Source organism: Globicephala melas, chromosome 2 (genome assembly GCF_963455315.2).
Source record: "Globicephala melas chromosome 2, mGloMel1.2, whole genome shotgun sequence".
In the NCBI taxonomy this organism is placed as follows: domain Eukaryota; kingdom Metazoa; phylum Chordata; class Mammalia; order Artiodactyla; family Delphinidae; genus Globicephala; species Globicephala melas.
Genome location: NC_083315.2, coordinates 33,500,794 through 33,517,637, shown reverse-complemented (window position 1 = coordinate 33,517,637; position 16,844 = coordinate 33,500,794). Strand labels below are relative to the sequence as shown.

The following is a 16,844-nucleotide window of genomic DNA, read 5'->3' as shown; positions in this document are numbered from 1 at the left end:
TCTGGCGGAAAATGAAGGCGAGCACTCGGGTCCGAACCAGCCCCGGGTGAAAGCCTCAGCCGGACCATCCGGAGAAACCCGTGGGGCGGGGCGGGGCCAAGATGGCGGAGGAGGCGGGGCTTCAGGAGGTGAGGGCTGGAGGAAATGGGCCGGGGCGGGGCCTGGTAGGCTACCGAGGGCAGGGAGGCGGAACCACTGAGGCCTCCAGCCTGTGGAGGCGGGGCTGGAGGCGTGTCCCACGCAGGCGACGGCAGAGGGCGGGCCCGGGAAAGTGGTGGCTTGGGGCGGGGCCGGCGGCTCGCGCAGGTCCGGTCCTCGCGGCGGCGCGGCGCGGCGCGGCGCGATGAAGATGGCGGCCTCCGGCTGGGCCCGTGCCGCCGTGGTCCTTCTCTGTGCCTCTGAACTGCTGCTGCTCCTGCTGCTGCCGCTGAGGGCCTTCGCCGCTGAGGGCCCAGCCGAGACGCCCGGCGAGGCCACCCCACCTCTCCGGAAGAAGAAGAAGGATATTCGCGACTACAATGACGCGGACATGGCTCGTCTTTTGGAACAGTGGGAGGTCCGCGGCGCGCGCACACCCTCCAGGCTCTTCTCTGTGCCGGGCCCCTTCCCAGGGACCTCTCACCTCCTCCGTCTTGGGACCCTTTAGACCTCAGTCTCGGAATCTTCCGACCCACTAACCTCCTCTCTACGCATGCCACGAGCCCTTACTGACCCACTCCAGCCACCGCTAATCTTCAGTGCCTCCTCTGACCCCCGATCACCCTGCTGACCCCCGTCCCAGGACATTCATCCCAGTGTCCTCTTCCACCATTCCCCGGGCCACTCCGGTCACGGGTCAGCCTCTCCCTATTCAGCCCTACTTTGCCTTCAGTGCCCCGGTCGCCGCCGCGTTGCTCCCCGTGGTCAGTGCGCCCTGCTAATGGGGAGGGAGACCTTTTCCATTACACTCCTGAAGAATGGGGCGAGTGGATGGGAGAGGGGCATGGTGAGGATTATCTTTCAAGAGGGCCGTTTCAGCTTTCATAGTTCTCCCGTGTTCTAAATTAGTAGGAATTCAGAGTGCCCATTTTGGTTATATGTCCCTGCTGCGAGTTTTTGTAATTTTGTGAGTGGCTTTAATTTGAGGGGGGAGGGGGGTGGGAGGCGGTAGCAGAGGCTAGTGGCGCTCTCTCATGGAGCTCACATTATTCGCTTAAGGGAGCAATGATTTGCTTCTGTGAGAGTCAGTTTTCTGATTTGTTACTTGAATGCACTGGAGTGTGTAATTACAGGGAGTGGATAATAACCTTTTTAGGTAAGGTTGACTAACCAAAACCACGTTGCTGCCTCTTTCGCATCCAGAGGTGGGTGTCTTGTCCTGGTTCATTTGCACAGCTGGCGATCTAGAGTCAGAAGCTTGGGTTCTGTTCACTGTGTAACCTTGGGCAAGTGGGTCTCCACTCTAGACCTCTGGTTCCTTATGTGCAGAATGAAATTTTACTGGATGATTTCTTTCAACACTGATGTTTTGTTATTTTGTGGTTATCTGTGTGTGTTTGTATTGGATAGAGGCTTTCAGACATGAGTTTAAAGTACCATCTGATGCATTTGACTGGAAGAAAGCAGTTTTCATGTTGACCTGCAGCTGAAGGAAAGCTCAGGGTCGATCTGGGTGTTTGCCAACCACTAAGGAAAAAGGAACTTGGTGCAGCAGTTCCTTCCCCACTTTCCATCTCCCTTGCAATCTCCCAGTCTTTTTGGATTCTGGCAAGTGCAGTTTTTGATCCACCAAAGTGAGAGTCGCATCTCGTGCAGAAATCCTAGCCTGGAAACACTCAGACCCTGAGCAAGACAAAAAAGGGTGCTGCAGAGGTGTACAAGGGATCCAACCATCAGGAATAGCAGTTAACAGTAAAAATAACTGCAGTACACAGTAGAAATGGCTGAGTGCTATAAAAAGAAAGTGCTGTGGGAATCTCAAGGGTTTCAGGAAGGAAATGGTGTTTTAGGTAGACCAGGGAATGTGGGAGAATGGCATTACTAACCGAGCAGCATGAGCTGAGGTGGATGGGACGTGAGGGGACTGGGCAGAATGCTGTAAATATATATATATATATTTTATATTTATATATATATTTATATTTTTTATATATTTATATATATATATATATTTTTTTTTTTTGGCGGTACGCGGGCCTCTCTCTGTTGTGGCCTCTCCCGTTGCGGAGCACAGGCTCCGGACGCGCAGGCTCAGCGGCCATGGCTCACGGGCCTAGCCGCTCCGCGGCATGTGGGATCTTCCCGGACCGGGGCACGAACCCGTGTCCCCTGCATCGGCAGGCGGACTCTCAACCACTGCGCCACCAGGGAAGCCCAATGCTGTAAATATTAATAGCCCAGGCTGTGGAGTTAGACTCCCTGGGTTCAAACCACTTCAGCTTGGAAATCTGGACTGGTAAAGAGCCTTTCTGGACTTTAGTTTCCTCACCTGCAAAATAGAGGTGTTAGTACCCACCTCAGAGTTGTTGTGAGGATTAACTGAGAAAACTTGGAAAGAACCTAGAATAGTGCAGCTCTAACTATTAGCTACGCTGATATAATAAATTGGATAGGTTGGCTGGAACAGGCTTTCTGAAGCCACATAGTGAGAGGTAAGGATGGAAAGGTTAGTGAGAACCAGGCCTTCCTAGGCCTTGAATCCTGTGGGGTTTGGACTTTATTTAGAAGGGAAAATGTAGTCCCTGATGAGTTTGAAAAATTGTGTTACCCAAATGTTATAATACTGGCATGTTTAATCATCCATAACTTCATCCCAAAACATGTGTGTAGTCTTTTGGTTCCCCTTCTGTATTCAGACATAGTTTTTACAGCTGAAAGCATAGCATCAATGGAATTTTCTGCTGTTCTTTTTTTCTTTTGCTATATATTAAGCATTTCCGCAGGTTACTGCATAGTCCTTGTAATATTTTTAAAAGGCTTCAGAGTATGCCCTAGAGTGGTTGTTTCAGCTGTCCGAACGTTTTTGAATAGTGGAATATGATGCTTAGGGTTAAAATTCAGGAAAATTAATCGGTCAGCAAAGTTTAAGATGGATGGGCAGGGAGGGACTCTGAAGGCAGAGACAGCCTAATGTTTATTGAGTGTTCATTAGCTAACAAGGCTAAACACTTACCTGTTTGTGGAGGGTGGTACTTATCTCTGTTTTCTAGATGATATTGAGGCACAGAGAGGTTAAGTAACTTGCCCAAAGGCACACAGCAAATTAACTTAATTTCACATTCGGTCACTTGACTTTAAAGCTTGTTCTTTTAACCATTTCACTACACTGCCATACAGATTGGTGAACAGAGTGCAAACGAAGGGGGACGAGGAGGACCTGGGTTAAGCTAGAAGCTGCAGTAATGGATTAGAAGGGAGAAAGAAATGTGAGAGATTTTATGCTCTTAACTCGACTTGGCAGTTGATTGACTGCATAACCAGGAAGGTGACAAGGATAATGTAGTGAAAGGACAGAGGTTTTGAACTCAGCCTTAACCCTTGGTAACTGTGATCCTCATTTTCCTTATCCGTAAAGCCAGATAACATCCCACTTCGCAGGGTTCCTTGCAGGTGAAATGAGCTGATGTTTGCAGACACTCTGCAAGCGTGAGCGCCCTTCCGCAGTAGCAGTTGTTTTTTTCTGTGGGAGAGCAGATCCGTCTCTGGTTGCTTTTTTGAAGGAAGCAGCGCTTCCTCCCCTGGTGGCAATCCCTGAATTCTTCCTCCACTCCTCTGCTAGTGTGAACATCATCCCCGCAGTGAGAGGCCTGCCTCAGGTGTGGAGTGGGGCAGGAAGGGGAGAACTCCTTCCACTTCCACCGCGTTGCAACTACTGCTGAGTCCTGGTTGGTATAGGAAAACCGAAGGTGATTCCTTCTTACATTACTGTAACCAGGTGCTGCAGAGGGGCAGGTGGGGAGGGATCCAGAGCCAGACTGTGAGTTTGTACTTCAGCATCAGCCCCTTCAAGCCTGTGGCCTCGAGTAAGTTACTTACCTTCTCTGAGCCTCATCCACTTCTCTGTTCAATGGGGATCTTGCAGAATTGTCCTGAGGTGGGAAATAACAAATGCCCGAGACACAGTAGCTACACAGTAGATGGTAGCTGGTATTATTACCAAGGACCCTGGGAGGAAGAAAAGGATTTACAGGAAAAGGGAGTTCAGCTCTGTAGCTGTTACATTTGACAAACAGCAGTGGAGAAGTGGTGAAGCCGGTCAGAAATGCAAGACTGGCCTGGAGACAAGCCTGGGTAGGGTGTGGGGAGGGCCGCTTGGTCGTCCCCCCACCCCAGCCCTGCTTGGGGGTAAGCGTTTGATTGCTTTCAGTTTAGAGAAAGTGATAGAACAGGTAAGCTTACTCAGGGAAGCAGTGGAACTAAGAATAGACCTGGACAATTGCTTGCAACTAGTGTACTGGTTTTCTTTTCCTTTTTTAACTGAAACTCACCCTCAAACATATAAAATGGAAATTAAAGGTTCTTGAGACGATCCTTACCTTTGCTGTATGCACTAGACTAATGGTTATTTAATTATATTTTCATGGAAAAGAAGTGGTGCTTGTGACCTACTGAGTTAATGTCATGACCATCAGTAGGATCAGCTTGAAAAATAAAAATATTCCAGGTAATTGAACCAACTAGACGTCTCGAAGTATTTTAAGGCAGCCGTGACAGATGTTATGGAGAAATAGAAGAGAATACAGTCAGAAACAGCCTGTGAATTTGGCCACCGGGAGCTCCTGTATACTTTGAGAGGGTGATTTCCATAGTCGGCTGGAGGCCAGGTTACAGAGGGTCAGGTGGTATTAGGCAACATGTATTAAGTATTTACTACTCGCCTTTGTGTCATTAAATCCCCCAAACAAACTTAGGAGGGGGATACCGTCATTATCCTCCGCCCCCATTATAGGTGAGGCAAGTGATTTTCCACTTCTCCAAGGCCACACAGCTATAGGGTTGGGACCTGGAGCCGAGCCCAGGTCCCTGTGACAGTGAAGCCCATGCTCCTGCCTACAGGTCACCAGCAGCTCCTTCAGAGCAAAATGAGGAAGAAGTGGGTCAGCTGAGAGGGTGGCAGAGCTGAGGAAAAGGCTGGCGCCATGCTGCTAGGGCCTTGGAGATCACCTAGTTCTGCTTTTCCTCTTCCTGACGAGGAAACGAGGAAGCGGGCCTCGAGGATTGTGGAGTCTTGTCCAAGGCCACACAGGTTGGTTAGGTGGAGCTGAAGTCAGATCCTAGGTCTGATACAAATATGGATCGCCTTCAAACACTGCTTCAGAATTATTTCATTCTCATCTTCTATTAAAAATATGTTTCCTGCAGTACATTATTGTTGGCGTCTTAAGCCTTGGCCCTTCAGTGATTTGTCAAGAGGCCCAAGTAGTGTATAGGGGCTTTTTGTTTCATTTTAGGTTGGGTTTTTTCGTGTGATTTTTTTTTCTTTTTTTTGATAACAGCTTTATTGAGATATAATTCACATGCTGTATAGTTCACATTTAAAGTGTACATTTCAGTGGTTTTTAGAATATTCAAAGAGTTGTGCAGCCATCGCCACAGTCAATTTTGGAACATTTGCATCACCCCAAAAAGAAACTCCGTAGTCTCGGTCACCCCTCCCTGAGTTCCTCCCAGCCCTCCAGCCAGCCCTAGGCAACCTCTAATCTACTTTCTGTCTCCATAGACTTGGCTGCTCTGGACATTTCATAAAGTAGAATCATACAATGTGTATGTAGTCTTTTGTGTCTGGCTCCTTTCACTTACATAATGTTGTCAGGGATCGTCCATGTGATAACATCGAGCAGTACTGCACTTCCTTTTTTTTTTGGCTGCGTTAGGTGTTTGTTGCTGCGCGCGGGCTTTCTCTAGTTGTGGCGAACGGGGGCTACTCTTCGTTGCGGTGTGCGGACTTCTCATTGCGGTGGCTTCTCTTGTTGCAGAGCACGGGCTCTAGGCGCAAGGGCTTCAGTAGTTGTGGCTTGCGGGCTCTAGAGTGCAGGCTCAGTAGTTGTGGCGCACGGGCTTAGTTGCTCCGCGGCATGAGGGATCTTCCTGGACCAGGGCTCGAACCCGTGTCTCCTGCATTGGCAGGCGGGTTCTTAACCACTGCGCCACCAGGGAAGTCCCTGCATTTCTTTTTGCTGCTGGGAGTAGCCTTTTCTCCAATGAACACAGGTTCTTTTACGTGGTTTTAATTCATTTATCTTCTATTTATTGGTTGGCATTCTACCATTAGCAATTAACTCACTTGTTTATATGGGTCTGGATTCAGTGGTTCTTATTTTATTTGGGAGTTATAAATCATTCTGTCATTATTTTGATTTTCAAATTATTCCAGATTAGGCCCATGAGCTCTGTTTCATGTTGGCTTCTGTGTCATTCTGACACATCCCATAATTCTCCGAGCACTTTCTCACTTTCTGATACAAGAAGATATTCCAGACTCATCTTCTGTTTTCTTTGCTGGAATTAGCCTTTTCTCTGTGGAATCCTGGTTCTTTTAAATATTATTATCTATCTGTCTATCAAAAATCATAAGTTCCTTCTGCTGCCTCCAATGCCAGCCCAGTACCTCAGGTGCATTCTTCCCCCTTCTGTATTTGTAGCTCCCTTCCCCAAAGGGAAGAACCTGGTTCTCATTAGCCTCAATACAGTTACTCCTTTGCTCAAGCCTAGAATTCAGATTGTGGTTCAGAATTGCTAGCTTACACCACTGCAGCAACCAAACCTACTACCTAGAACTGAATATTTGTTTATGGTTCTTATTTTTTAGGTGGAATTGATGTACATGAAGTGCAGATTTTCAGTATTCAGTGAAAATTCATGAGTTTTGACAAGTGGATACATCTGTTGTTATCCACACCCCTGTGAAAATACAGAGCATTCCTACACCCCAGAAAGTACCCTTGTGTCCCTTCTCAGTCAGTCCCACCTTGTAACCCTCTCCCCGAGAGGCAGCCACTGTTCTCACTTCTGTCGTCCTGGATTAATTTTACCTGTTCTTGAATTTCAAATAAACGAATTGTATAACGTGTCTGATTTTTGTGCCCGGCTCTGTCACTCAATATAGTATTTTTGAGATTGGTTGCATGTATCAGTATTTGTTTTTCTTCATCACTGTGTAGTATTTAATTGTATGACCAAACCCGAATGTGACCGTTCTTATAGTCTACCATATTGGGTAGATTCTTTGAGGGTGAAAAAACTTTAGAAACCCATCACGTGGGGTTCTCTGTGACTGGTGACCTGGAGTGATGAGTGCTGCCTGAAATTTAGACTTTGCTTGAAAGTCAAGTGGAGGAGGGAATCCCCTGGGTTTACTTCTTTCTGTTATTATTTAGATCATAAACCTGCACCTGACATCATACGCAGATGTGCTTGCCTTTGCCAGTTGAAATGCATACTTTGTCTGATGCTTTTTTTCCTCCATCCTTATAGAAAGATGACGACATAGAAGAAGGAGATCTCCCAGAGCACAAAAGACCCTCTGCACCTATAGACTTCTCACAGATAGACCCGGGCAAGCCTGAGAGCATATTGAAGATGACAAAGAAGGGCAAGACTCTCATGATGTTTGTCACTGTATCAGGAAGCCCCACGGAGAAGGAGACGGAGGAGATCACGAGCCTCTGGCAGGGCAGTCTCTTCAACGCCAACTACGACGTCCAGAGGTAAAGCAGCAACAGCCTTGCCGAGAAGATGGGGGCTGTGCTGGAGCTTTTTCTGTGTCTGTGTAATGGCATATCCTTCCTGGCAGTACTTATAAGGGCTCTGGACCTTTCCTATCTAGTCTGTCTTCTTTTACATTTATTTATTTACCTTTTCTTCTGTCTTTGAAGAAGAGCGTTCATTTTTGGTCAAAGCCAGTAAATTTATTTATTGGTTTGTTTTCATATCTCATTTGATCCTAAAGCTATTTATCTTTGGGTCTTTAACTTTTCTTTTATCTGAGTAAGAAGCTGTATAGCTTAGCCTCTGTCGGGGGCAAATTAGTTACCGTTTGACAGTAGTGTGCCTCTTCCTTTAGAAGTCTCTGCGCCTCAGAGAATGCTTTTCTGTGTAGCTATGTTTACACATAAGCTTGGAGCAGACTGTTACTTTAAAGTGAAGGAGCCCAGTTGTCAGAGGTCAGTATACTCCTAAGATGCAATTTTAAGGAATTTCCTTTTTCTTCCCCAAAAACAGTTCTGAAATTTAGGGTCTTCAAATATCTTAGTTCAGGAAATGTAAAAGGAATGAAGGAGTACTCAGAGAGTGTCTAGGATGGCAGAATGCTTTTTTTGTTTGTTTGTTTTTTGTGTGTTTTTTGCGGTACGCGGGCCTCTCACTGCTGTGACCTCTCCTGTTGCGGAGCACAGGCTCCGGACGCGCAGGCCCAGTGGCCATGGCTCACGGGCCCAGCAGCTCCGCGGCATGTGGGATCCTCCCAGACCGGGGCACGAACCCGTGGCCCCTGCATCAGCAGGCGGACTCTCAACCACTGGGCCACCAGGGAAGCCCGGCAGAATGCTTTTGTTAGCTTAAGTAGACACTTAGGGGAACAAATCAGTGCTGTGGTGGTTACTGGTCCAGAGCTCTCACCGATCTCTGAAGTGGTGGGGCGTTACAAACGGAAGGGTGGTGTCGTAGGTGTAGCCCCTCGGGAACAGAAGGGTTGTGCCCACTGGCCACACTAGTGGTCCATCCATGCACCCAGGCTCCATTCTGTTCCTCCCTGCTCCTTGGGGCCTGGTGAGTGTGGACGTGCTTGGATGCTTGCTTTAACTTCCAGGGTTAGGGTTTCTGTCCAGTAGCCGAGCACCCTCCTGAGCCCTTCATGGGCCTCTTATGACCTGATCTAAACTGGTGTTTTTCAGCCTTTATCAGCAGAGGCCTTCTGTCAGATGGAAGCTTAGCTGGGCCCTTCAGACTGTAAAACGGACCCAAACGGCAGCCTCCCTGTTGCTGCCCCGGCAGAGGCCCTGAGCCCCGTCTGCAGCCTCCCGAGGCCTTCTTCCTAATCCCGCCCTTCACGCGAGCAGCCTCGTCTACATCACACCCCCTCCCCGCAGGGTCTCCTTTGTTTTGATCTGAGCCGAGGTGTTAAATGGTTCAGCCAGCTAGTATTTTCAAACAGTGACTGTCAGACCTTCGAAAATAGAATGTTTGATTCTGTATTCATGTAGAATTTGAAAACAGAGTTCTCGGTTAAGTGCCACAGGGCCTCTCTGACCCATTAGCCCTGTACTAGCGGTGAGCTGACTGTGGTCCCGTCTCTCTGTCAAGGTTCATCGTGGGGTCAGACCGTGCCATCTTCATGCTGCGTGACGGCAGCTACGCCTGGGAGATCAAGGACTTCTTGGTCAGTCAAGACAGGTGTGCCGATGTAACTCTGGAGGGACAGGTGTACCCTGGCAAAGGAAGAGGAAGCAAAGAGAAAAATAAAACCAAGCAAGAGAAAGGCAAAAAGAAGGAGGGGGGAGAGCCGAAACCTCGGGCTTCGAAGGAAGGCAATCGAGCTGGGAGTAAAAGGGAAGAGCTGTAGCGGGGCAGCTGCAGGCTCTGCAGCGGAGCGCGGGGAGCTCAGCCAGGGCGCGTGGGCCGGGGGTGGGCGTGGGAAACCACACAGCCATGAGTTCTCTGCTGGCAAAGGTCTGCCACGTGACCAGTTTCTGGTCAGTGTAAGAATTACTGTTTAAAAGGCTTCAAGTCAGAAGACAGAGGTTTTGTAATTAACATGGGACACTGACAAATTCACGATTACTATAAAATCACTTTAAATGGAAAGCTGGCGGTGTCGCTTTTCCCCATAAATGTGGGGAGTCTCTGGCCGGACTGTGGCACCGCTCCCTTCGCTGCACCTGCTCTTATCCGGCAGCCTGCTGTATCTATGCTTTTTATTTCTGTTAACTGAAAGGATACCAGGTTCTCATCAGACCAACTTAAGACTCCTGACTAAATTGAATCAGGCTCTCCATGCCACAGACATCACTTCATTACTGTGAGATTAGAAACGCTCCACAGGAGCACTGCACATATCTAAATATACAGTCAGGACACCGGGATGCGTAAATCCCAAACCTGTGCAGAAAATGCAGAGAACAGAAAATAATGCACCTTGGGAATCCTAAGTATTCACTCTGAGTTTCTTGGACTTGAATCCCTCTTGTCAGTTATAGAGAACTCTTGGTATCTGTCAGGTTTTATGTAGTCTGTAAGTCCAGGGGTTCTGTGAGAATAGAACTTTATTTAGGAAAGAGTAATGCTGGTGTTGAGAGTTGTGTGTTCCATTTAATGTGATGATTTTCGAGGGTGTAAATCGGGCATGAGCAGAGTTCTTTGCAGAGCGTAGCAGAAGACTCAATAACCTCATTCACTTCTAAACATTTTTCTTTGATAAAGTGCCTAAAATTGTGGTGTTTTTGTATGGTACTAATATGATGTGCTACCTGTTACTGTCTGATGTTGCTGTCATACGTCAGAGCCTACTCTAAGAGTTACGGAATTTATACACAGGTGTCATTTTTAAGAACTAAAATCATTTGTTCAAAAAGGCTTCCATTGTGATTTTAACAAATTAAAAACAGCATGCACACGGTTAGAAAACGTCATCGTTAAAGAATGGTACAAAGCAAAAAGCCTTGGCCTCCCCTGCTACCACTGCCTTGTCCCAGTGGAAGCTACTGTTAATTTGTTTTCAAAAAAAAAAAAAGAAAGGTACACTTACTGGTTTACAGTGATATGTATTTGTTTTGGCCTTACAGCCTCTATTTCCCCTTCTTTTGGTAACTATTCAGATCTCCCCACAGTGATCCACACCCTCTTTGTTTTCTGTTCTGTGCTGTAGGGGGATGTTTGCCCTGCAGGCCCCCCACTCCAGGGAGGAATTAATCCCAGGGTGAGTTTGCTTGAGCCACGTCAGGAAGAGGCGTTCTGTGTTTCTCATACAATCTGAACCCAGGGAAGTGAGGCTGGAGCTGCTGCCACCCTCTTGCCCCCTCCAGGGGAGGGCTGTCTTGAGGATGAAGTGGGGAGAAGCAGGGAGAGAGCCGAGTCCTGGTGGTATCGCCTAAGCCCCTGCATCCAGCCTCGTCTGAAACCAGCCCTGTCCCTGGGTTTTTTTCAGTTTTTACTTGGGCGATTTGTTGGGTTTCTGTCATCTGTCGTCGCGCTGGCCTCGTATACAGGGCAGCCGTCCTGACTGGATGCTTGTCTTCATTAAACAGAAGGGCGCACACCCTCCACCCTGCCCAGGACCTTGTGTTTCCACTTAGCTGGCTTTCCGTGTCACAGTGTACACGTCTGTCTCATTGCTTCCTATGGGATATGCGGCCACATCAGCCTGTATTGACTAAGCTTCTGTTACATGCTGGGCACCACTAGATGCCAGCAGCAGTGTGGATACAGCCCCTGCCATCGTGAAACAGTGATTTGGTGGGGAAAGACAAATACTAATCCTATACAGAGTGAAATGGCAACCGTTGAAATAGGTAAGAAGTACAGTGCCAAGAAGTGGAGGAATCTTGGGATAGTCAGAGGGGACCTCTCTGAGGCAGGAGGAGGGAGTAACCTAGGCAGAGGAAACAGTCCACGCAAAGGCCCTGTGGTTAGACGGAACAGAGGAGGGACAGCGGGAAGGCCAATGAAGAGGCTGGGGCACAGCACAGGACCAGGCTGGACAGGTGAGTTATGGAGGTTTTATGGGGGTCGAGAGCTTATACAAGTCTCTGGGATCTCTTAAAGAAACAGTACACCTTTATGAATAAGAATTATGAAAGTGAAGATTTATTTGGAAGATTCCTATGTAAGAGGGGCCCATTCACTTAGAAAATCCACCTCTGCAAGCCAGCTGTTAAGGTACAGAACTACCTTACCAGGCGATAAAGCTAGTGCCTGCTGTCCTGACTCCTGTCTCCCTGGCTATCCTCCCCCCCATTCCCCCGGGAAGCCCTAGACCTTGTACGTTCCAGTAATGAGGATGAGAGCTGGAACTGTAGCATCTGTGTGGGGTGCACAGGGTCTGCTAGAGATTCTGGAGGACTGAAGGATTTTAGCTGTGGGGTGGATTCAAGTGGTAATCTGATTTGCACTGGCTACACCAGAGAATTGATTGGAAGCGGGCAGTGGTTGGTGTGAGGGGCAAGTTGGGAGAGTCTTTCAGTAGTTCAGGCCTTGCTTGAAGGTGGCGCAGGATGAGCTGGGTGGTGGTGAGGTCTGACCCACAGTTCCCCTGCACAGTCCCTGCTGATGCACGTTGAGTTTTCAGGGTCTCACTAGTAGGTACAGTGCTGCACTGGACATTTTAACAGATATTACCAACTATTTTGGTAAACTTGTGTTTATATCTGAGGGGCAAATTCCTAGCAGTGGAATTGCTAGAAGAAGCAAATTTTAACCTTCCCATGTAGACTGCCAAATGACCCTCCAATGTGGTTTTGTTAACTTAGCTTTGCTAACAGTAGACCTCAAATCCTGGCCAGCACTGGGCATTACACTTGCCAATATAATAGACGTGAAAACCACATCTTCATTGGCTACCCTGAAGCCACCCTAGTGGAGAGGCCACATATAGGAGCCACACAGAGAGAGAGATGCTCAGAGAGCCCCACCTGCACCTGTACCAGCCCCAGCTAGGAGTCATCCCAGCCCAGGCGCGGACAGGTGAGCAAGTGAGCCTTCAAATGCTGGCCCAGCCATGCAGGAAGCAGAAAAGCCACGCCCAATCTGCAGATTCATGAACAAGAGAAATGTCATGTTTAAAGGAGGGGCGGGGGGTGTATAATACATATACACATGCACATATATAAATTCATTCTTACTTTTTAAATTTTTTTATTTTTTTGTCCGCGCTGCACGGCATGTGGGATCTTAGTTCCCCGAGCAGGGATCGAACCCATGCCCCCTGCACTGGGAGCGTGGAGTCTTAACCACTGGACCACCAGAGTTTTTACTTTTTCATGTTTGTTTTCATGCCTCTTGATCTAATATATTCACATGACATCTTTGACTGTAAACTATGAAACATGAGAACTTACTAATTAGACATCCTTCCACCCCCCTAGTTTTTGATACTTTAGGTTGTGGGTTTTAGTACTTGTTTCCTTTATAATGTTAAACCTCTTTTTCTTTTTATTTATTTTTCTTTTTGCGGTACGCGGGCCTCTCACAGTTGTGGCCTCTCCCATTGCGGAGCACAGGCTCCGGACGCGCAGGCTCAGCGGCCATGGCTCACGGGCCCAGCCGCTCCGCGGCATGTGGGATCTTCCCGGACCGGGGCACGAACCCATGTCCCCTGCAGCTGCAGGCGGACTCTCAACCACTGCGCCACCAGGGAAGCCCCCTCTTTTTAAATTAAACCAACTTAGTATGTATTAATCCCTCATCAAGGTGGAGGAATTCTCAAACTTCCTTCCGTCTCCTGATTCTTCTTTAAGAGTGTTATTTGTACACTGACAAGTTGTGTAACACATGCATTGCTCCATTGGAGCGGTCTGAGGCCAGTCATCTTTCCTCTTAGAAGCGACTGCTTTTTCGATCAGATCCTGGGGATCCTGCCTCATTCCTGTCATTCAGTACTTTTGCTAAAAAGATTTTTCAAAATCTTTTGTTATTCTCGTAGAATATGGTGTGTCATTTCCAACTGCAATTTAGGTGGTTTTTTCCCCACCTAAAAAAAATTATCTTCTATTGTTAACTTATTTTCAGTTTTATGTTGGTGTTTTGGGCACCAATTTTTTTCTTAGCTCTGAAATGAGGTTTTTTTTTTTTTTTTTTTTGTGGTACGCGGACCTCTCACTGCTGTGGCCTCTCCCGTTGTGGAGCACAGGCTCCGGACGCGCAGGCTCAGCGGCCACGGCTCACGGGCCCAGCCGCTCCGCGGCATGTGGGATCTTCCCGGACCGGGGCACGAACCCGCGTCCCCTGCATCGGCAGGCGGACTCTCAACCACTGCGCCACCAGGGAAGCCCCTGAAATGAGTTTTTTTTAAAATCTCATTCTGTTTTTAATCTGTTTTTATTGAGCTGTTTTTATTAGAAACCAAGTTTTTGTTAAATTCTGTGAATTCAGGAAGTCCAAATGGAGACGCTGTACCTTGTGGATTTTGTTTGTTTGTTTGCTTTTCTTCAAGAAACTGCCAACTTTGTTTTTGAATCTCATTTTTTTTATGTTTTCTTTTTATTTTCTTAAATTTTATTGAAGTATAGTTGATTTACACCTTGTGTTATATTTTTTCCCAGAATAGAATATTTTCCTGTATTTGTACATATATTCTTTTGTGGTGGTTGTTTTCTAATTGCAGCATGTTTGGATAGATACCACGTCTTTGTTTTTTCCCCTCTTGTTCATGCTTTGTAGACACAGCCTTTCCCAGACCTTGGCCTAGACCATCTATCTTTGGTGAATTCTCCTGACTCCCTTCCCTCCTTATCTGAGCATTGTTTGTTTTCCTGGAGCTGCAATTCATGGCCTGAGTATTGCTTTTTCTCAGCTTTTCTATAACCTAACAGGAAGGGGAGGGGGCTCAGGCTGTGTGGCCTTGCTTGATGAGTAGACTGTGCCGTCCTGTGGTTTTTACCAAATGTCCTAGACCTTGGTGGGGTCGGGTGTGGGGGTGGGTAACACTCTCCCTAGAAGGTTTCCTGTCCAGCCTTCGGAGAGTCCCTCTGATTAGCAATGGACCTCGGAGCCCTGGCTGCCCTCTGGGAGGGTCAGGCTGGAGTGTTCCTCTCTACCTAATAACCATGTTTCTCCCGCCCCTGTAGGAGGAGGAAAGGCCATGCCACATGCTGCTTTTGGCCAGGGCAGGGCTAGGCATGGGCAGTGAAGCACTCGCTACAGGCACGTGATGTAAGGGGCATCACAAAACTCAGTAAAGAGAAATAATATTTAACTGTGTATTTAAAAAATCAAGTTAATGTTAAAAAAAGAAACTGATGATGAAAACATGTAAATGTTAAAGACAGGAGCAGTCAGAACAAAGATGAGGGTGAGACAGTGAGGCTATGCAGGTATGGGGTCGAATCTAAGGTCTTAAACCAGTGGTCTTTAAGTAGTATTTCTTCATGGTTTCTTTTTGGGTTTTTTTTTTGCGGTACGCGGGCCTCTCACTGCTGTGGCCTCTCCCGTTGCTGAGCACAGGCTCTGGACGCGCAGCCTCAGCGGCCACGGCTCACGGGCCCAGCCGCTCCGCAGCATGTGGGATCTTCCCGGACCGGGGCACGAACTCGTGTCCCTTGCATCGGCAGGCGGACTCTCAACCACTGTGCCACCAGGGAAGCCCTCTTCATGTTTTAAGAGTTAATATTCCCTGACTTACCAGGTTTGTGCTTTCAGAATAAGACTTGAAAGCCTTATTGTACAGATGTTACAAGATCTCCATGAAAGAAAGAAATTCACCCACCTACACAGCCTCCCAGCTATTCAAGCCTTGTTCATTTGACCAAGCTTCCTTTCAGGTTATTATCTCTGAACTTTGTAATCACATAGTTGTCATCATAGCAGAAACAGAATTTTATTTTTGGCTTTTTCCACTTAGCCTTGTATCATAATGACGTTTCCCTGTTGCTGTATGGTCTTCACATTTCACATTTCACTGGCTGTGTAACAGTCCCATCCTTTTCCTGCAGAGAAAGTTGGGCCAGACTGCAGTGTCAGACGTGGCTCTGCTACTTACAAGGGCATGAGTCTAATCTGTGTCTCATCCGCATCCCCTTCCAGGAGTGTCTGCTTCATCCCAAGGCTTCCCTGTTCGCAGGAGTGACCCTACTCCCCTATCCCACCCACCTTGGATGGTCACAGTCACTTGGACCAGAGGTGCAGACCTCACCCTGGGCACACACCCGGTTGGCAAATCAGATCCTCTCGGCCAGAGATTGAATGATTTGGTAGCTGAGTCATCAACAGTGGGACAACTAGAGTGAAGGTTTCAGAGCTTCTGTTGGTGAAATTTCTGGACTTGCCCTGAGTTTCTGACCTCCTGGGTCTTGATGATTCTGCTTGTTCCTGGATTCTGGGAGCTCTAGATCCTTATGAGCTTTTCACTAGAGCTGCTTTGAAGAAGTTTCTGCAACTGGTCTGATCTCCTAACTTTTTTTATTCTCTGTTTTTATCTGTCTAAACAGGGTATGAAACAAAGCAAAGATGTCAGGACCCTCGTTCTGTGCTGTATCGCCACTCTCTTGACCTCTTCCTATATTGTTGAGTATTTGGGTTCTTTTTAGTGACCCAAATTGTCAATTTCATTGAAATTAGTTTCTCTTCTGCCTTAAGATGACTCCTTTAGTATTGTTTTCAAGATTACTGGAACAAAGGACACGTTTTTATTATACGTTGTCATTTTACTTCCGAAAGGATTATATCAGTTTGCACGGTCACCAGCAGTATATGAGCAGACCCATCCATTCTGCCAAAAACTCACTAGAATTGGGCATTATTTTTAATTCATTAATGTATTTATTCATTCAGAAGTATTTATTGATCACCTACATGCCAGGCATAGTTCAAGGTATAAAATGTTAATTTATTTTAATTTGCATGCTTCTCAGTCTCTTGGTGGACTGTGTTAAAGAAAAATTTTGTACTAGACACTTGTTAAAATTGGCAAGGAAGATTTTATTTACCAGTGTTGCAAAAGGGGAAAGAGATTGAATTCAACTCTGAATGCAGTTAGTCAAAGAGCAGAGTGAGAGGGTCAGTGGATGGAAAATTAGATTAGCTGTCAAGGGTAGGGGGATGCTTGCTAACCTGGCCTCACTGGATTCTTACCAGACTGGCCCAAGGCTGAGTTTTCAAGGCGGGGGAGGATTAACCTGACCTGGGAGGATTCTTTGCTACACAGGGCTCAGCAGGCC

General features: G+C 47.3%; 1 protein-coding gene across 1 annotated transcript; it reads left to right on the top strand.

Annotated features, from left to right (window-relative positions):
* Positions 1-286: 286 nt before the first annotated feature.
* MESD (mesoderm development LRP chaperone) lies at positions 287-10,710 on the top strand. Its single transcript, XM_030878474.3, has 3 exons — positions 287-556; positions 7,453-7,685; positions 9,280-10,710. Exons 1-3 carry the CDS (start codon positions 344-346, stop codon positions 9,536-9,538), a joined length of 705 nt encoding a protein of 234 aa, XP_030734334.1. The 5' UTR covers positions 287-343; the 3' UTR covers positions 9,539-10,710.
* Positions 10,711-16,844: the final 6,134 nt, after the last annotated feature.